A 21,539-nucleotide genomic window follows, 5' to 3' on the forward strand; every position below is an offset into this window, starting at 1 on the left:
ATAAGTGGTTGCCTTGGGTTGGCAGGGGAGGGAGAGTTGGAGAGACTGACAGCCAATGGGTTTGGGGTTTGCTTGCAGTTGCCACAAACCGGCAACAACAATGTCCAACAACAGTAGAATGGGTAGATAAACTTGAAAAGGAATGAACTGCTCTTTATGATATAATTATGAGTGAAAAGCAGCAAAACCATAAAAGAGTATATATAGTCTGGTGTGAAATCTTAAAGCAGACAAAACTAATCTAAGATGATAGAAGTCAGAATAGTGGCGGCCCTTTGGGGGTGGGGGGTAGGCTACTGACTGGGAGTGGCCGGAGGGGACCTTGTGGCTTACAGGAAACGCCACCCACCTTGATCTGCGGAGTAGTTACAGGCTGCACCCGTAAGTAAAATTCATTAGGATGTGCACTTAACATTTGTGCCTTCTACTGCATTTAAGGTAGAAGTTACGGGTCAATGTTTACAAAGTAATTTTAAAAAAAGGCAGAGGCTCAAGTAAAAAGACCAGGGCTCAAGTCCTGGCTGTCAGGCCTCTGTGAGAGTCTGTGTCCCTCTGCATGCCTCCTTCCCCATCCTCCAGACATCGGACCAGATGGTTTCAAAGAATCCAACTGGCACCGACAGTCTGAGATTTCTGCGAATTCACATACCTATTTGTCAGTGAGTTTGTTGGGAAATTTGGCAAGTGCTTGCCATCAATGCGGTGTGAAGAAAAGGGGGCTGGCTGTCTGCTGTGGGCTCAGCCTTGTTTCCAAGGAAGGCAAGGTCTTTGGAAAGTGGGTGGGAACACCCCGCCTCCAGGAGGGAATGTCACTTTCAATATGAATCATCTTAGGCATCCAGCAACTTGCTCTGGGAATAGATACCCTGACTCACTTCTCCCTGACAGGAACAAGACTTGCTACTAAAATTTCAGATTTCAAGAGAACCAGCACAGCCCAAATAGCCTCTCAGAGGCAGAAAAAAAAAAAAAAAAAAAAGAAAGAAAAAGAAAAAGAAAAAAGAAATCAGCCTAGTAACCAACCAGGAATCAGAGAGGGGCTGGGCGTCTTTGTACTGAAGACCCGAGGAGCCCCAAAGGAGGCCGCCCGCCGGCTCACACGGCTGCTGGCGCCAGGGCAGGGACAGGGACTCAAGGCTCCCTGACCTTGAGTTTTCTTTTTACAACAACCTGCTACTATATTTTTTAGAGAAATAAATTATGCTCTGTGCTGGTGGGAAGCCTTTTAAACAATAAGAAAAAGAAAACGGCCAAGATGCATCTTAATGAGAAAGTGCTTAGGAAAAAAAAAATCTTTTGGTGGAGGAGAGTGCAGAGCACCATGCCCCGAATGGTCAGCTGCATGGGAGAGTGGAAAGCCAGCAGGCTAATTCAGAGGTGAGCGCTTTGCTTCGATAATTACCCAGTGTGGCCTGAGGGACTTTCTGGTCTTTAGGAGGGACCTGTGAAATCATGGATGTGTCATTCAAGGCCACAGGGAGACATCCCCCCCCCCCCCCCAACAGAACCGCAGCATCTGACCAGCAACTGTCCGTTGTGCCTACCCTTCATGTGTGGGGTTAATACTTTCATCCCATTACCCTCCTTGTGCTAAAAGCCCATCTGCCAGTGACCGGTGCTTCTGATCCATTTCCTCTGCACTCTGACAGCCCCCAGCCTCCGGATGGAGCAGCCACGGCTCCCAAAACATGTGACTACCCGGAAGGTTTGCTTGCTGCCCTTACGCCTGACCTGTTCTATGCAAGGAATTGCAACATCACCACTTCCGACGCAGATGACAGCTCTTTCTCAAAACAAACTCAAAGCCTGGGTCAGGAATGTGCACCACAGCCTGCGAAAAATCAGTGAGCAACACGGCCTGATAATGATTTTCCAAGAATTATGGATACTGGGTGTTTTGGTTTTTCAGAAAAAAAAAATGAACTCATAAAAGCGGATATAGTATTTTTCAGCCAGAGAAGTCAACGTGTTCTGTTACCCAACAGCAGGGGAAGAGGATAGGGGACCAGGGAGGGTGTGCGTGCATGCCAGGCAGGGTACTGGGGCGACCTAACCCGGCCGCCACCTCCATAGGTGAGTAAACTGAGGTTCAGAGAATTTTGTGACTTGCCCAATTTCATTCAGTTGGTAAATGCGGAGGACTTGAATCCAGGCCTACCTCTAAAGTCAAAATGCTGCCTCCCAGAAACAACCTCAGAGATTCGTGGAAACATGGAGTTCTGTGGAAAACTGCAGAAGCAGGTGGTTTTTGCAAACTGTCTCTCTGGCAAAGTGTGCAGTTCCCTAGGCAGCCATACTGGTAGAGTAACTCTCACCCCCCACAAAAAGATCCAGTAAGACTGGGGTGTGTGTGTGGGAGACTGTGAACATTTTGCAGAAGGTACTACTAAGTCACACACCAAAAAGCAATTGTAAAAGTGACATCTTGGGACCTGGATTTATTCCCTCTTCAACATCATATTTGCTCTGTTACAAGGCAAAGATGATTTTTTTTCTCTGCCAAGGCCAAACATTCCCAGCCTGTGATCTGAAAATCATGCAGTGTTCATTTTGCCTCTTAACTCACCCAAAGCCATAAATCATCCCTCGAAATGGGGATTTGGTTGGCAGTTCTATCGGGGATTCACAAGGCAGAGGCGGAATCCAATTTGGGGCTCTCACGGTCATCCTGAGCCGGCTACGAGCAGGTGGACATTGCTCTTGGCCATGCGAGTGCCTCCATGCTCCATGGAGAAGAGGCCCAAGAAACAAATCTGCTGACCAAGCAGGACGGTTGCTCTGATGGGGTTAGTCTGCTGATTCTAAATGCACTTGTGACAGAGGACGAGGTCAAGGCAGCTGAAGAGAATAAGAGGAAGAGAGAGCAAAGCAGGATCCAGCCCTTTCCCAGCCAAACCAAGGACAAGGGGAGAAGGGAAAACAGGGCAGGCAGAGACAGCAGTGGGCGATTCATTCATTCCAACATATTTACTGAGAGCCTACTACGTGTTATGTGCCAGACACTGTTTCTTTCTTCCGAATATAATGATTTTCACAAGTACTTTTTAACAAATAGAAAAATTATGGAAGCAGCTGAGGGTTAACGAGTGTGCATTGGCAGGGACGTGTAGGCACACGGCCACGTGCTGCACATGGACTTCATCTAATCTCCACCACTGCTGGGGGAAGTAAGTATTATCTTCATTGTACAGATGGAGAAACTGAGGTACAGAGATTAAGAAACTTGCCTACGGTTACATGACTAGTAAGTGGCAGAGCCAGGATTCAAACTCAGGCAGGTGTAGTTCTCAAGTCCCCAGTTCCCTCAGCTCATCATGCTGACGGCCGATGGCATGTTTTGCAATTCTGTGTTTTCAGGTTCTCCGGAAAGGATAAGACATTTTCCTATGCTGGGAGAAAAGAGGAACATCTGCATCTTTTTTCCAAGCCCTGAATACTCAACCAATGTCCACTAACTACTGATGCCTGGAGATGGGTGGCTGCAGACCCTGGCCATAAAGTACATGTCCTCCTCAGCTTCCGTCAGGGTAAGGGAGAAGATGTACCAGCTTGGATTCCCCCAACTCAGATGAAGGAGTGGGACTTGCCTTCGAAGAGGCCTCTCTGGTGGCACCCTCCCAAAACTCTGTGCCCATGCTGATGTTCCCAGCTGCCAAGGGAAGATGAAGTTATCATGGCTCACTCTGACTTCTTGGGAGGATTAATGCTCGTTAAGCGCCTCAAGGCTGGCAGCTGGCACCAGTGCAAGGTGTCACTTACTACTGTCCAGAAACTCTCATCCTGGCAGGAGGCTGATTTATTCCATGGCCTTGAACCTTAACCTTCCCCTGTCTCTTCCCTGTTAAAAATTTCTCTGTAAGCTGCTTAAATGAAGAAGTGAACCTGACACTGCCTGCCAGTGGGCTGCTCAGCCACGATCTCTGCCATGGGCACTCAAGGGCTGGGGAAACAGGGCAGGAGGGATCAGGGTTTAGGAAGCCCTGGAGCCCTCACATGGATCCCTGGGTCTAAGGTCTCGGATATGCTCCAGTCAAAATGGGAGCAGCACACACTGTCCTAAGAGCCTTATGTCATCCTCATAGCAGCTGACCTGAAGAATGCCAGACATGAATATGAGTGCTTCTCATGTCTTAACTCCTTTCATTCTCAAAACAATCCTGTGAGTGGGTAGTATTGTTGTGTCAACTTTACAGCTGGGACAGAGGTCCAGAAAGGTTAAGAAACTTACCCAAGGTCACAAAGCTAATAAGTGGCACAGCAGCATGCAAATGCAACCTCTCTGGCCCCGAGCCCATGCTAGCTTATTTAATATCCTCCCAAATCATAGCAGCAGTCCTTTTTACAGGTAAGGAAGGCCTTTGTACACTGAGCCACTGTGCTTTGTGGCATTGCCGGCTGCTGCATAGCAGCTGGTTCCTCTCCCTCCCCTCCCCGAATGGGTTCTTCAAGTGGCAGACTTACCTCTTTGACTTATTAGCAATCAGAACACTACCATCGAGTGCCTGCTCTGAGCCGGACTCAGGGCTAGGCCTCTGTCCATCTCCAGTTATCACCAAGGCCCCAAGAGGCCAGGGACTCTGTCCCACTCCGCAGTCTGAGGCCACACAGCTAAGTGGCAACACAGAGGTTCTATTCAGGCCTGCTGAGATCCAAAGCCACACTCTTTCCACCACCTGGCTGGACACTAACAGGGACATTTGAGTGACCTCTTAGAGGAAGGGGAAATAGGCAGATATCTGCCATGGCCTGGGCCACAAGGCAAGGAGCAGGCTGTGTCCTTGCTCACAGCACTGGGGTCTTGGGAACATTTTCTGACATGACCTGCTGAGCCGGATGTTAGTAAAAAGGAAGCCACTTTGACACTGAATTGCTAAGGATACAAAAGCTGGCTTGAGAGACACCTCACTCAGCAGTCTTGCTCTGAGTGAGAACAGATTCAGGGAAGGGGAGTATGGGCAGCTGGGAGGGGAACTCGATTTGGTGAAATGCTGCACAGGAGACCGACTCAGCATCTGATGTCACTGCAAAGACAGGCACTGGTGTGAACTCATTACTTTTCCTGGTATACAGCCCTCTTGGCCCTGCAGGCCCAAGAGGGGGACTGCAAGAGCCCATGTCCAAACAGCTCAGCCAGGTGGGGCAGGGTGGGCACTGCTGTCACCTGACCTTCCTGGCAGGGCTCAGTTTACAGTAAAGTCACTGAAGATGGCAGTGGCCAGAGCCCAGTAACGATGCCATCTAGCAGCCCACACGAGTCCAGAAAAAGAAGTGGTAGGGTGACAAGCATTCTAACTTAGGCCAATTCACCTTCTTCTATTTTTGGGAATAGTCTGGCTTCAAAGCCTCTCATAGATCCACCCCAAACTAGAACCTCCTTCTCTGGGTGCATTCCCATAAGCCTCTGTCTCCTGAGACAAATTTGTGGTAATTACAGTCAGAGATACTACCTATTAAGCAGGTTCTTTGTGTCAGGCAGGTTCTGGGTTGGGGTCTGATGTTTTCATTAGTACCACTGTGCAGAAAAACTCAGGCTCATAGAGAAATAACTTGCCTAAGGTCATACAACCAAGAAGTGGTACAAAAGCATTTGTTGAATGAAAGAATAAACCAAGACCAGCTCTCGCTGCACACCCTCCTTTCCCAGGGGCCAGCCACCCACTGCGACCTCTTTGCTAGCTCCAGAGGAAAGCAACTGCTTCGCTGTGGGGACTATTGCAGGCACTGGATCGATGGGCACCCAGGGGAGTGGCTGCTCTGGGAGACAGGCATCCAGGGGATTGGCTGCTCTGGGAGACAGACACCCAAGGGACCTCAGGACCTCCCATGGGCTCGCCAGGGCAACTGCTGACTGCATGTATTATTCTGTAAATGGCAAAGCACTCACACAGACTTGGCCCTTTGAATGTTCATATTTGCTCTCACAGCAGTCCAGTATGAAGGACAAATGAGCAGAGGGGACCTGAGACACTATGTGACTCAAACCTGGCCACACAGGTACCTCAGGACAGAGTGAGGACTTGCGCCCAGGTCTTTTGACTCAAGGACCAACTTACTTTCCGCCATTCTAGCTGCCCACTCTCCATCAGGGCTGGTGATTGAAAAGGCACTGAGAGTTGAGGTGCAAATGACAGCCCTGAGGAATTTTGCACAATGGGACTTGGCTTAGCTCAATCCTACCTACAGTGTTCCCATGGTACTTCCTCTGTCCCTGTGGATGGTCTGAGCAACAGCTATGCCCATGCTGTGTAGTTTCAGAAATTAGCCTCCCCCACTCCCACCAATTCCCTGAATATTTGTTAGAGGGAAGGAGAGGGAAAGCCTCCATGGCTCCATCCTGGATTTACACTAGTCACCAAAGCTCCAACAACTGTGGTGAGACCCACACTGGCCCCTTTTCCCCAGGGCTGATGTGGGATGTTGGGGGAAGGTCTGAGTTCCAAGGCAGGGGAGACAGCCAGGCCTCTGAACAGAAATCCACACATTTCATATCCGAGGTTAAAGAAACATCTGTCTTCCTCCCTTCTGATTCAGGAGTCCTCCTAGGAATCTATCCTAAGACAACATTTTATGCACAAAGATGACAACTGGTGAATTATCTTTAATAGCAAAAAATTAGAAACGACTTCTGTCCAACATTAGCAGAATGGTTAAATGAATTATGGCACATCCATGCAATAATTGCAACCATTAAAAACATTCTTTATGACAAAATTTGGATAAGTTAGGGAAACACTTATGATGTAACATTAAGCCAAAAGGAGGGAGGGAGAGAAAGAGAGAGAGAGACAGGACATAAAATTGTATATAGAAGAAAAAAGCAAAGAGAAGATTGGAAAGAAATGAACTAAGATGCTAAGAGAGGCTGCATCTATGTGGCAGAATGAGTTATTTTTTGTCTGTTTTCCATTTTTTTAACAAAGATTTATCTATTCATGAGACACACACACACAGAGGCAGAGACACAGGCAGAGGGAGAAGCAGGCTCCTCGCAGGGAGCCCGATGTGGGACTCGATCCCAGATCTCAGGATCACGACCCAAGCCGAAGGCAGTCGCCCAACCACTGAGCCACCCAGGTGTCCCTGCTTTCCACTTTTTGATACTTTTTCTTTTCCCCTACATTCCTGTGATAATCAGAAAAATGAAAGAAGCTTCCCAAACTCTCTCTCTCTATCACACACTGCCCCCCCCCCACCCCCGGGAGTGAATTCTCACACATCCAGAAAGAATGTGATGCAGATTGGTTAGAGGGAAGAAGGCAGGTTCTCTGTGTTCCTCTTCCCATAACGTAGGCACTTCTCTTAAGATCATACACATGGGATCCCTTTAACCTGCCTTCAAGATTTTCCTAGGGCTTTTCATCTGACTTGGTTCTTTGGTTCTGGACCTCAGGAGTGAGGAACACAGTGGGTGAATTTCTGTCGCCAGCCCTGGATAGCTCTGGTCTCTCAGGGAAGCAGCAAGCCAGGCCGCCTCCAGCATCTTTTCTGGAGAAAGGCCTGCAGAGAGGAGAGCTGGCGACTTGGAAGGGTGTTAAATTTGGAATGTGAGGCCGTGCCCACAAGAAGGCACTCTGCAGACTCTCCAGCTGAGAGAGGCTTTCCGGAATTAGGAGAACCCGTGGCTGAAGAGGGAAGAGACACGAGCTAGTGAGGCTGAAGGTCACATGCAAGCTACTGACACGAGGCCACACCTGTGCTACTCCCTGATGTGCGACAGTACTGTCCGTCTATGAGGTGAGCGTGCAAGATGCACCTGCAGGACCCTAAAGGCAGTGCATGCACCCACCTCATCAGAAACATGTTCTGTTTCTCTACGAGACCACCCAAGATCATCTTACAGCTACACCTGGGGGAGTGGATTTAAATCCAGTCCTCTGTGTCCTTTAGAGCACCAAACCTGCTCCTTGGAAGCAGGTCTCTGTTCCTTACCATCTCCAGTCACATGTCCAAGTGTGTTTGCTCTAAAACACAGATGCTAAGTGCATACAAAGAGTGTAAAGTGAGAGGGAAGCGTGTTGGCTTCCCCCAAATCTAGAAGGCTCGAAAGCCTGAGCAGCCCAGAAGGAGCTCAGACTCAGAAGCCACTGGGTCTGGGGAAATAGGGGGGGTGGGGAGTGGGGGGGTTGCAGGGCACAACAGCCCAAACTGAATTCCACTCAGCCACCAGGGGGACTCACCAAACATGTTGCCCTCGTAGCCGTCTCTTGTGAGTGGCCGGAGCTCATTTTTCCCCATTGCGTAAAGCTTGTAGCTCTGCCAGGCGAACTGCATCATCTGCAAGAAAAAGCAGGAAACAGAACCTGAGCATGGCAATTCCCAACCATGTACTCTGACCACCTGGCTTTGCCCTCTGCAACAGGATTTGAAACCACACTTAAAAAGTAATCTTCGTGGGATCCCTGGGCTGCTCAGCAGTTTAGTATGATCCTGGAGTCCCAGGATCGAGTCCCATATCGGGCTCCCTGCATGGAGCCTGCTTCTCCCTCTGCCTGTGTCTCTACCTCTTTCTCTCTGTCTCTGTGTCTCTCATGAATAAATAAATAAAATCTTTAAAAAAAATAATCTTCCAAACTGAAGAAGATGATTTCCTTTCACATAGTTCTATTCATAGTCACGGCTGCCTGGAAGGCCATTCTCCTCAGATGACCCCAGTAGCCCAGAGTCTTCCCACAGATTCCTTAGAGAAGACACAGAAAACATTAAATATATTCTAGCCATCCTTCAGTGCCAAAGTGAAAAGCCACTTCTTCCATGAAGCCTTCCTGCTTTGCTCCAGCCCTACAGGGATTCTCTGAAAGGAAGGAAACAACTTACTGAGTGATGCCTGGTATAATCTAATAAAGCAATCCCCTGAGCTAGCAACTGTTGACTCCGTCCTACAAGGCAAAGACATCAGGTAACTTGTCCAAGGTTACCTAGAGTCAGTGAGAATGCTGGGAACCAAACCCATGCCTTGTGGTTCCGAAGCCTTAGGTCTGTCCCCAAAGCCTTTGTTCTGCCCCCTAAAGTCACCATAAGGCTCTATGAACTTTTCTAACACTTGGCTTGACTCACTTTTGCCATCCTGAGCTCCCTAGCACTCGAGCTGGTCACTTACTGTTTTTGTTTCCCTGGCTGGGAACCATAAGCGCCTTGAAGCCAGCCTCTATACATGCCTCAGTTTCCCCTACAGCAACCAGTACAGGGCTTGGCATGTGTAGGGGGCAATGAATATCAACTTTGTCACCCAGTCTGGACATGAGTTCTTACTCATTAAGGTAACCATGTCATTCCCTAGGGAACATTGTTCAAGCACCTTGGAATACAAGCTGACAGTGTATCCTCAGCTCTGCTTCTCTGTCCCCCAGGCTCTCCCTTATTTGTCTTTATGGTGCTGCTTTTTTGCCTCTATATGGCTGGCTGCTTGGGTGACAGCAGGGCAGAGGAAGAAGCCGGGGCAGGAAGCAGAGGCACAGATGAGAGCCCAGTGTGTGGGGAGGCAGCTGGTGTGGTACAAAGAACTCAGGCTTCTGAGGCCAGACTGTCTGGGTTCTCATTTTACCTCTGCTTTGACTCTAGCAAGTGACCAAACATCCCTGCGCCTCAGTGGGCTTCTTTTTGAAATGGGAATAACAAGTGCTGTTTTGCTGAAAGACTTAATCTCTAATCCTGAAAGGTTTTCATGAAAGAAAGTAGTTGGGAAATGCCCAGTTTCTGACCTGCCATGGCACGTGATCACCAAACACTAGTCCTCTGCCCTCCTGAGCTGCTAAAATCCCCATCTGGTGCCCCAAGCCACAGCCACCACCTCTCCTCCCAACCATCCTTAATTCTCAAACTTTGCGAGCATCACCTAGAGAGCTCTGTAGGCCCCATCCTTGAGTTTCTGATTCAGCAGGTCTGGGGTGGGCCCAAGAATTTGCTTTTCTAACGAGTTCCCATATGCTGCTGGTCCACAGGCCACCCCTGAGAGCCACAAGTCTGGTCCATGTGTTTATTTCTATTTCTCACCTCACCTCCAGATGCTGTACTTTTCTACTTTTCTCCTTCTATCTCCCAGCCTACCTTCCTGCCTCAGCTTCCTCTTTCTGGACGTCTCCACCCTCATCCTCCATGCTCTGCCATTCCAGGTGCCAAGGCTTAGAAGTGGTCTCTTCCAGACGCATCTGGACCATAATTTCTGTGTTTGCTGCTGTGGCCCAAATACACAGGCCAGGAGAGCAGATGTGACTAGTCTATGGCCCACACTTCCCGTGAAATAGCAGAATGATCCCACAGCACCTCTCCGTTTCATAGATGTTCATACTGAGGCTCAGAGATGGAAGTGGTCAGGGTGGCACAGCCGGCAGGGCTGGAATCCACCTCTTTCAACTCCCAGGCTGACTGACCCTATCCTCGTGCCCAGCCTGATATATGGCTTCCCATGTGACACACATGCAAATGTCATGGTAATGCATGCCAAGCACTTGGCAAGCGCTTTGAGTCCTGGTTCCATTCCTGTTATTTTCTACTTATCCTGAATTGGCAATAACAGAAACTAATTGCTGGGTACGACTGCTTAAGGGAGACTGGCCTCCTCCCTCAGTCTCTCTTATCTGGAGGCCTCCTCAGTTAAGTCGGTGTGAGCTGAGGAAGCGGAGGGTAGCAGGAGGCTGGTAAAACAAAAATGACAACAGGAAAGCAGGAGCAGAGGTCTGGATGGGGAGGATGACACCCTCCCCTCAAAACCCCTCCTGCTTAAGAGAATAGAGAGAGAGAGAAAGAGAGAGAGAGGAGTGGGTGTACCAGAGTAATTAGGAGAATCATAGGTATCTGCATGTTCCCAGAGGAGCTGCCACTGCAGGGATGTGGAGACATTTGGAACAAGGCCCGTTATCTCAGTCACCCCACATCAGTGGATAGGAGCGAAGGCACAAATCATCCCTATGCCACTGGGGATGAGATTCAGAAGGCAACCAGCATGGATCTCAGCCCACTCTCTGCTTTCTCTCTCTCCCCCTCATACACACAACATGTACAAAGATACACTGGTGTCTTCCATCTGGGGTCACAAGTGGCTCAACCTGGGCACTGGATTAGCAGGGGACAGGAAAAGACGCCCAGCCAGGCAGTCTTTACTTCTCTTCCTAGAGCACCCCAAGCAAGCACCGACCCAGGGTCTTGTCCTGTGCTCAGCTATGGTTTGGGCTACAGCCACAGTGGGAACGCTACCCCGGCCCCACCTTCTATTTCCCTGCCAAATGTTTATCTTCCTTCACATCCCGGTTGAAACAGCACTTTTGGAGGAAGCCTCCTCCCCAGTCATGCCTAAGTCAGGCCCCTACTCTTTCCCCACATTCCTGATGCTATGGCCTACAGCAGCCTGCAGTCAAGCTTTTATACAGTCCCCCCAAAACTCCTAGTCGTTGCTGCAAGACTCATCGCAACTCATCCAGGGACTGGCACATAATAGGGGCTCACTAAATATTTGCTGAATGACCAATAAGAATTAAGAAAACCACTGTAGAGCTTAACGCATGGTTGGCAGACTGGTGGACCACAGATGTCATGGGTAAGATAGGTCATGTCAGAAGGGAGGGGCTTCTAAACACCAGAGGCACTCAGAAGAGGGCAAGTGTGTGTCTCAAGTAGATAACCAAGCATCCTCATGAACACACAGGACTGTGAGGGACACAAGAAGAGGATGAACCACAGAAAGACTACCTCACTCTGGAGCTGGTAATACATGCCTTGGCTGACCCCTGGACTGGGCTTTAGAGATAGACTGTCCTTGGCTTCATGTTAGGCAGGTCTAAGACCTCAAAGGTCATCTAGACTACCTCCTGCCCCACACAAGTTCCTTAATAAAAGATTAACTAATGCCTCTTTGAACACCTGCAGGAATGGGGTGCTCACCACTTTACCAGGCAGAGCTCATTTGACTATAGTTTCTTTTTTTTCTTTTTAAAGATTTTATTTATTTATTTATTTATTTATTTATTTATTTATTTATTTATTTATTTATTTGAGACACAGAGAGAGAGGCAGGCAGAGACACAGGAAGAGGGAGAAGCAGGCTCCATGCAGGGAGCCCGACGTGGGACTCGATCCCGGGTCTCCAGGATCACGCCCTGGGCCGAAGGCAGATGCCCAACTGCTAAGCCACCCAGGCGTCCCTGACTATAGTTTCACAAAATTCTTCCTTAATCAGTCCAAATCATAATGTTTTTCCAGGGTGCCCCGAGGCTTGTTGCCCATTTGTTATGGTTTGCTATACTTTTGTTAATGAGCAGAAACCAAAGTGCAGACTCTCCCTGGTTACATCTGGACCAGATCCTGTGGGCGTGGACTTGCCATTTGTCCCTGATAATTTTATCTTGTAGGACTCTGCCTACCATTCTGTGCTGTCAGGATCTTTCTGGAACCACATCTTATCATTCAACATGCGTGCATCTGCCTGCTTTGGGTAATCTGCAAACTTGATAGGACTGCCATCTGTGTCTCCCCCCACCGAGTTTTGGACAGAAACATTGAGCAGGGGGGCTGAGAACAGCACTGGGGAAACCACAGCAGGGGCCTTTCTCCTGGATGTTGCATCTTTCTTTGAGTGTCATCTGTCAGCAAGTGAGGAACCTACCAATCAATACAACCCCCATGTCTCCATTTTTGTACACAAAGATGTTGTCTCAGCCCTGTGAAGGACAGGGCTGAAACACAGAAACATTCCCCCAGCATAGCTAGTACAGAAAATAATTAATTGCTGCATTTTTTTAAAAGGAAAATCAGGGGTTAGACCGGCACGATTTGCTCTTAGAGAACCCATTTTGGTTCCTACAAATCATAATTTTTTGTTCTAAATGCTTGCAAATCACTAACTTAAAACCCTATCAGGGCCTTAGGAGGCTATAATCAAAAAGATGGACAATAATAAATGTTGGCCATAATGAGGAGGAACTAGAACCCTCATACACTGTTGGTGGGAATGAAAATGGTGCAGTTGCTTTGGAAAAACAGTTTGGCAAAAAAAGTTAAATAGAGAGTTACCATGTGACCCAGCAACTCCACTCCTAGGTGTGGACCTGTCCAGAAAAGAACTAACAGCTGGCCGAAGGCTTCCATTCCTAGAAAGGCCTGCTTGCCAGACTGATCCTCAGCTGATGTCTAGGAATGAGGATTTCATGAGTATTCTCACCATCCTCTAACTGGTGAGGGTGGTTTCCTGTCCTTAGAATGTACAATCTCTGATGCTGAATACCTGGCTTTCCTTCTGGGAGTCTAGAATTTTTGTATGTGCTAAAATGGTACCTATGTGACCAGCCCCCAGTAAAAACCTCAGGCCCTGAGTCTCTAACGAGCTTCCCTGATAAATAACACCTCACATGTGTTGTCATAACTCAGTGCTAGAAGAATTCAGCATACCCTGTGTGATCCCGCTGGGAGAGGACTCTGGGAAGCTTTGCCTGGTTTCCTTTGGGCTTCCCTGCATGTACTTTTTCCCTTTGCTGATTTTTCTCTGTGTCCTTTTGCTACAATAAAAAAAAATCACAGCTAGAGGTAGGACTCAGTGCTGAGTCTTTTGAGCCCTCCTGGTGAATCACTGAACCTAGGGGTCCCCCTGACACATCTCCTAGAAAATAAAAAATGTAAGTCCACACAAAAACTTGTACACAAATACACACAGCAACACTCTTTACAATAGCAGAAAAGTGAAAAACAGCCCGAAAGTTCATTGACTGACAAATGAATCAACAAAACGTTAGACCATATATATGCCATGGAATATTACTCAGCCATAAAAAACAATGAAGTACTGACACAACTACAGCATGGAAGAACCTTGGAGGCCAGGCACAAAAGGCCACAGAGTATAGGATCCTATTTCTATGAAATGCCCAGAACAGCCAAATCCATGCCAACAGAAAGTAGGTTAGTAGTTACCAGGGACTTGGGAGAAGACAACGTGGGGAATGAAACCTTTTTGGGATGATGAAAAAAAAATTTTTTTAAAGATTTTATTTATTTATTCAAGAGAGACACAGAGAGAGAAGCAGAGACACAGGCAGAGGGAGAAGCAGAGTCCCTGTGGAGAGCCTGATGCAGAACTCGATTCCAGGACTCTGGAATCACCATCTGAGCTGAAGGCAGATGTTCAATCCCTAAGCCACTCAGGTGTCCTGATGAAAATGTTTTATAATTGATGATGAGGACTGCACAACTCTGTGGATATATTAAAAACCACTGAATTTTAACACTTTCAAAAAAGGTGTATTTTATGATACATGAATTGTATCTCAATAAAGTTATTTATACTTAAAAAAACTATTAGTAGAGACAAAAAGGTGTCATTTACCAGTGGATATGACACACCAGGGCATGCCTTCATTTCGGTGATATTCCTGCCAAAAACACAAACCTAAACCGAATCATGAGGAAGGATCACACAAACTGAAATCAGGGGACCATGTACAATGTAAATGGTCTTCACTCTTCAAAAACATCAATGTTTGTGAAAGAAAAGGAAAGACTGAGTAGGATCGAAGGAGACTAGAGAGATGTGAACTAAATGCCATCCATAAACTTGAGTGTGATCCTGGAGCAGAAATAACAACGATTATTATTATTTCTATGAAGACCACTGTCAAGACAACTGACAAAATTTGAATGGAGTGTAGGAATCAGATGGTAGTGTTACATCAGTGTGAATTTTCTCTCTTAACGGTTTTACTGTGGTTATATAGGAAAATGGCACTAAGGTTTTGGAAATACACAATGAAATATTTAACGGTTAGGGGCATTATGTTTGCAACTTCCTCTCAAATGGTTCAGAAAACTGTGTGTATGTGGCGAGAGGAAAAAAAAAGCAAAAGGTAAAATGTTAATATTGGAGGACTCCAAGTGAGGGGTAAATATGAAATCTTTGTTAGATTTTTGTAACTTTTCTACAAATCTAAATTTATTATTTCTTTAAATCCATTGAGGGGTTACCCAGCTGGCTCAGTTCATAGATGCTTGTTTGCAGGGTTGTGAGTTCAAGCCCCACATTGGGCACAGAGCCTACTTTTAAAAAAAAGTTAAAAAGTCCAGAAGGAAACTTTGTTGGAAGTTGATGCCCTTTCACCCAAATGTCTATATTACAGAATTCTGTTTCCTTTAACTTTTATAAATTATATCAGAATGTGCCGGTCTCCCTGCAGCTCCTTGGGCCACAGTTCCCACAAAGGCCCTGCTGGGTGCTCATGGCACCCTCTCCGGGCCTGTCCTGCCAGCTCTGTCCAAAGATGGAGCAAATGAGGAGCTAGCAATTTTGGTTTCTCCTTTTATAATTACATTACCATGTTTAAATGAGGTGCCCATCCTTACTCTGTTCTTTCTGCTCCAAAAATAAAGTCCCCTTTTGTGGTTCTGAGCATTTCCCAGAAGTCCAGCTCAGTCCAGGTCTCAGCCCCCTGTCCAGTCTCCCACATCTAGATCACTCCTCTCCCTCAAGCTCTGTTCTGTGCCCCCTATCTCCCTCCTTCTGCACATGACTTTAAAATAGTTTTAAAAATAAAGTTGATCTATCTTTTAACGTATTCAACATACACATGCACATTGTAGAAATGGAGAAAGCAAGCCACCACCCATTATTTAAATACTATAACCAACACTCCCATTTCGATGTCTTTCTTTCCATTCTTTTTCCATTCATCTCTGCTTCTTTCAGGAAGGGTGACATAAACATTTTCCATTTCATTACAAAGGCTTTGCAAACAATATTTTCAACAGTTATACATAGCCTAGCAAGTAAGTCCAGCATCATTTACTTAACCTTCCTACCATATAATCCGACATTTCAGTGATTTCTACTTTGTGGCTATTGTAAATAATTCCATAATGAACATCTCTGTGCACACTTCTTTTTCTACACTTCAACTAAGTTATTTAGGCCAGAGCCTCTAAGAAATTGCTGGGAAAAAATTAAAAGTTATTAATATGTAGATGTTCCCTTTTAAAGAATAAATCCAGACAGCTCATTTTGCCCATCAATATGCAAAACTCGGTGAAAAATATATAACAAGTCTGTGTGTGACAATACAGTAATGTAGTTCACTTGGATGAAATAAAACTAAATAACAGTCATTTATATTTGTGTGGCTCTTTGCACACTTTATCTCATTTGATTTGGGTAGTTCAGTGGGCTTGACAGGATAGGCCATTATTCTCATTTAGCAATAATCATGCAAGAGCTCAATAAAGTAGGAAATGTAAAGTATTAAACAGATTTTAAAAACTGTTTCCAAATGCACAGTGACATACAAAAATCCTACTTGTATAATATTAAGTGAAAAATCAGGGCGCCAAATTATAGTGTGAAACTTACTGGGCCATCTATGAGTATTTTAAAGAAGAAGAAAAAAAAAAAAAAAAAAAAAGAATGGGAAGGAAATACACCAAAATGCTGACAGTGGTTATTTCTGATAGTGAGAAGCTTAGTGATTGTTATTTTTTCTACTAATAGATTTATATTTTCTGGGTTTTCTATAATAGTATCTAGAAATTTTTATAATGTGGAAATTAAAGGTTGTTAGAATGAAAAACATAAGGGAGGAATGATATGATGCTACTCCTAAGTCAAAAGGGAGTGCTTGGGTGATTGGCCATGGGTTGGATCGGATGGAGCCAGGTTTGACAAAGAGAAGGCCTTTACAGCTGGGAGTCAGAGAGAAGGCCAACCAGCAAGAAAAACAAGATAAATAGAAACACATAGCCAGAATCTCAGCATCCAACAGAAAGAATCTGAGTGCCAAAGACATTATCTGTTCCCGAAGCCACATTTTATAAGAACTACGTGAGGCTCAGACTGGGGAAGTGATTTGCCATGGTCAGGACACAGAAGTTAACAGCACAGGGATGGTCCTGTCTCCAAGAAAGGGGGTCAGGACAGTGACATAGCTGACTGGAGCAGAGACAGCCTGAGCCATGGCAAGAGGAATTTGGGATGGCCTTAAGAACGTGACTATAAGAATCAAGAGACACGAGAACTAAATACCAAGAGAAATTATACCTCTGCCCCCACTGGGTTCCAGAAATACACAACAGGCAGTCATCGTTTGCGTGTGCATGTGTGCGTGTCCGTGCTGGAGACAGAAGGCAGCTCTAGATGGTCTCTAGAAGCCCCTCCCTTCCAGCAGCCTGTGATTTATAAATTCAAAGAACACCTAACAATAGACCACAAAGCCTTCCTTTCGCTGAGTCCTGCAAAGGCAGAAAACAAAGCTCCAATGATAGAGAGACACAGGCAGAGCAATGGGAGCTGAATTCTAAGACATCCCTTCAGTTCCTTCTCAGACAAAAGACATTCTTGTCCACCTGAACAAATTATAATGACATGAAATCTTAAAATGAAAAATATTTACTAGTCTGGAATAGACATTATTATTTTGTTTAAGATGTTCTTTCTACCTGTCTCAGAGCTCTAGAATTCTCTCCTGAGAAAAGTGACTGAAATCTATTACCCATAGATGCCCAGCCTGGCTCAAGAGCCCCAGAACAATGGACCCAAGAGAGAAAGGATGTATTTGAGGACGGGAGGAAATGGGAGTAACTGGCAGTCTGCCTCTAGAGTAGAAAACTAAGAGAAAGTTTGTGTTAGAAAGTTCTTTCGGGGGGCAACAGAGGAGGATGGAGTAATCACTGAAATGGTGTGACATTCCCATTTTTAAAGAAAACCCACACACAAACGATCAGGCCTGGCAGTGACCCAGAACCGTCGTCACAACTTCTCAAGGCTGCCAAGAAGGGAAATGGATTTTCCCAGTCATTAAAGACAAGTGCTCTCACACCATGACTCTCAGCCTTATTGGCGACTCCCAGCAGTGACACCTGGCCCCATCGGCAGGGGCTGAGTGGGAAAGGATTTGGTCTCTAATGATCCTGGGATCTAATGACCCACACAAATAAGGAGATGAGAATGCTGGGTTGATTTTTTTTTTCCTTCCCTTCCAGCACAGTCCAGGCAAACAGCTGACAGCTTGGTCCCTAAAAACCATCCATACTGGATTCCTCAATCTATCCCCATCTATCAGAGCCCCACAGCATGATCTGATTGGGGACTGTTAATGAGACATCCACGAATACACACAGCCTCTGGTCTAGTTCAGAAGCTGGATATAGGTGGGATTTGGTTGTGCTAAGGGGTGGAGGGATCAAGGAGTGGAGTGGGGAATAGAAGGGGAGTTGCTGCCTCCAACCCTTTCACTTTTGGGTTTGAGATTTTGAAAGGCAAATGTAGGAAATGAAAATGTGGTATCACTCCCCACCTATCTGAGGTCCAGACAACTCTCCCACATCCTGCCCATGGGGATGCAAACCTGAGCAGTCTCGGAAATCCTACCTCATCTGTAGCTGTTCTAAGGCACCATGGTTGACAGTGTGGGCCCTGGAAGCAGACAAACTCTTGCTGCTCAAAGTGTGGTCCAGGGACCAGAAGCTGGGCTTACCCACGGAGCATGTTAGGAATGCAGCATCCTGGGCTCTACCCCAGACTTGCTGAATCAGAACCAGCATTTTAACAAGATCCCCAGGTGATCCAATTGCACATTAAAGTTTGAGAAGTTGCTACAGGGCTCTGCTACTGAATGGCTATGGGGCCTTGAGTGAGTACCTTAACCTCTCTGGGCCTCAGTTTCCTCATCTATAAAATAAGGACAGGAATATTTAATCCTTATAATAACCCTGAGAGTAAATAAGATAACCTATGTAAAGTGTTTAGCACAGCAGCTAAATATGTGCTCAATAAAAAAAGTGCTCATCACTACCCTATTAATTTACCTACTAAATATCCCTCCATTCTTTTTTCCCTGCACCACCACTCTAAACCAAACTACTCCTCATCTCTCCATGGGATTCCTGAAGTGGCTCCCAACTGGCCTATAGGAGTTCTCTCTTGCCTCCTACACCATTGTCCACTCTGCAGCCAGGTTGATCATTCAAAATGCAAATATACTCCTATCTCTACCCCACCCCCAACACACACTTAGAACACGTCTATCAGGTATAACGATCAAACTCAATAAGGCCCATCAAGCCCTGTGGAGTCCCACCCACTCAGGTCTCCAGCCTCAGCTTATCCTCCCTATCACTGGCCTAGCCATACCTGCTTCCCCTCTCAGTTCCTCAAAGAATCACACCTCTTCCTGCCACAGGGTCTTTGCACACGACAGCACCTGTCCTTGGGCCACTCTCTTCTTTATGCATAGCAAATTCCACTCATCTTTTAGATCTCAGTCCTAGGGTATCCTAGCCTACTGGACCAAGTCAGATTCCCCTATTATAAAAGATCATCAAAGTCAGACTTTTACATTAATTGTATGAGTGATTAATTTGCATCTATTTCTTTCCACCAGAACACAGGCTCCATTGCTCACTATAGCTCCCTAGCCCCTAGCAGAGTGGCCCGCACATAGAGGCCCTCTGTAAATACATGTTGAAGAAATGTCTAAGGATGATGACAACACAGGGGGAGCTCCCTGGGCTGCTCATGTCATAAAGACCGTGCAGAAAAGGCAATGCCGAGACAGGAACGTTGACTGCCCAGTGGCTTTGACCCAGCAAGGATTTACCAAAGGCCCAACAAGGGAAGAGCTCCAACTGGGAGGCCACAAGGGATAGCAAGAATGGGCAAGACACCTTCTTACGAGATACCTTTATGATCTTGGTATAGAGTCAGCAGTCGGACAAAAGGAGCTGATGGATAAGATCACAAGCGAATCTGAGCTCTGCCACTGCACTGAGATTGGCTCTCGGCCTGAAAAATGAAGGCTCCTCCCCACTTCCCTATTCTGTCAGAAGCTGGGTATGGTGGGGAGGGACAGGGAGATGGGGCATGGAGAACAGAGATGAATGACAACAAGGAAGATCTCAGCTCATCTGTGAGTGAACTTCCAGAGGGAAATTTTTCAAGGCCCTCTGAAGGATTTTAGCATAAAACCACCCTCCTATACGCAGGTGGTTCTGCTATCTCCAAAGTGCGTTCCCTTCTTCATCTGAGCCTTACAGTCACCTGTGAGCGAGGCAGGGTGGGTGTCATCACCCCCACTTTACAAAGAAAGAAACTGCACTTCTGCATACATACATTTATGGAACATATGCCATGTGCCAGGCAATGAGGAGGGCTTTTGTATATCTTAGCATGTGCAGTTTTCACCACGGCTCTGAAAGGCACTTTCGAGGAGGTAGCAAGGTACAGGAGCTAAGAGCCTGGCTTTGGATCCCAGCTCTCCCCAAAGCTGTGTGTCCTTAGACAAGATACTTAACCTCTCTGTGCCTCGATGATCTCATCTGTTTAAAAATGATACTGTTATGCTTATCCAATGTTTTCCATGAGTCACCAGTGATTCATGTATATGTCAATTCATTTAATCTTCATGCTAATCTTAGTGTATCATTGCTCCCATTCTAAGGAAACTGAGGCACATGACCAAGTGTCACAGCAAGTCAATGGCAGAGCTAGGTTTCAAACCCAGGCCATCTGTGCTCTTGGCCACAGTACTCCACCGCTTCTCATAGAATGGAGTCCTCAATTGCATCACTGCCTTGCATGGGTGCCCCAAGAGTTAATTACGACACGAGGCACTCAGCATAGTGCCTGGCACAGAGAAAACTCCTGGTAAGCATGAGCACTTGTGATTGCCTGCTGTGGGTTCCACGTGCATCATTTTCCTACCATCAGGAAGCGGGACCCCCGTCCTCCTGAAAGTGCAGAGTCGTCTTCCCCACACCGCACGTCCGTCCGGTAAGTTTGTCGCTGACATCTCTGACACACACCTGTAATTCACCTCCTTCCCCACCTCTCTTCCCAGTCCACTGTCACTGAATGTCAGCCAGTCTCCCTGCTTCCTCTCTTGCCCCACTTCCCCGAACCTTTCTCCAACTGCTGGAGCTGATCCTTTACAAATGTAAACCATTAAATGCCACTCTTCTGGGTAAGTGCCTTGGAGAGTCTCTCAAGGCTCCATGCCTGAAAGGCCTGCTCTGGCCTCTCCTCAGACCCCTTCTCAATCTCTGTGTCTGCCACAGGGGCCTCTGGATAATATTCAGACGCATACAGCCCTTTCCTGCCTCGGGTAGGCAGATAATGGCCTCCAGAGGTACCATGTCCTAGTCCCCAGAGCCTGAGTATGTGTGATAGAATGGAATCAAGGGTTCAGATGAAACTAAAATTGCTGATCAGCTGACCTTGAGATGGGGAGATTAGCCTGGATTATCCAGGTGGGTTAACGTACTCACAAGGGTCCTCAGAATTAAAGGAGGGAGCTAGGAGAGTCACTGTCCAAGCAGTGAAATATGAAAAAGACTCTACTGGCCTTTGCTGGCTTCGAAGACAGCAGAAGATGCCACAAGCCACAGAATTTAGGTGCCTCCTGGAAGCTGGAAAAGGCAAGGGGGCGGATTCTCCCCCAGAGCCTCCAGAAAGGACTGTAGCCTGATCAACACTTTGGTTTTAACCCAATGAGACACATTTTGAACTTCTGACCTCCAAACTATAAGCAAATAAATTTGTATTGTTTCAAGTCCCTGAGTTTGTGTGATTTGGTACTGTA

General features: G+C 46.6%; 1 protein-coding gene across 6 annotated transcripts in view; it reads right to left on the bottom strand.

Annotated features, from left to right (window-relative positions):
* The window catches only part of MAN1C1 (mannosidase alpha class 1C member 1), a 148,647-nt gene that overhangs the window by 86,800 nt on the left and 40,308 nt on the right, over positions 1-21,539 (bottom strand). For all 6 annotated transcript variants that reach the window (XM_038531541.1, XM_038531545.1, XM_038531544.1 and 3 more), the window contains exon 2: positions 8,178-8,274. In XM_038531541.1, coding sequence (XP_038387469.1) covers positions 8,178-8,274 — 97 coding nt within the window. The remainder of the gene's footprint in view (positions 1-8,177; positions 8,275-21,539) is intronic.

This window comes from Canis lupus, chromosome 2 (genome assembly GCF_011100685.1).
Source record: "Canis lupus familiaris isolate Mischka breed German Shepherd chromosome 2, alternate assembly UU_Cfam_GSD_1.0, whole genome shotgun sequence".
Lineage (NCBI taxonomy): Eukaryota > Metazoa > Chordata > Mammalia > Carnivora > Canidae > Canis > Canis lupus.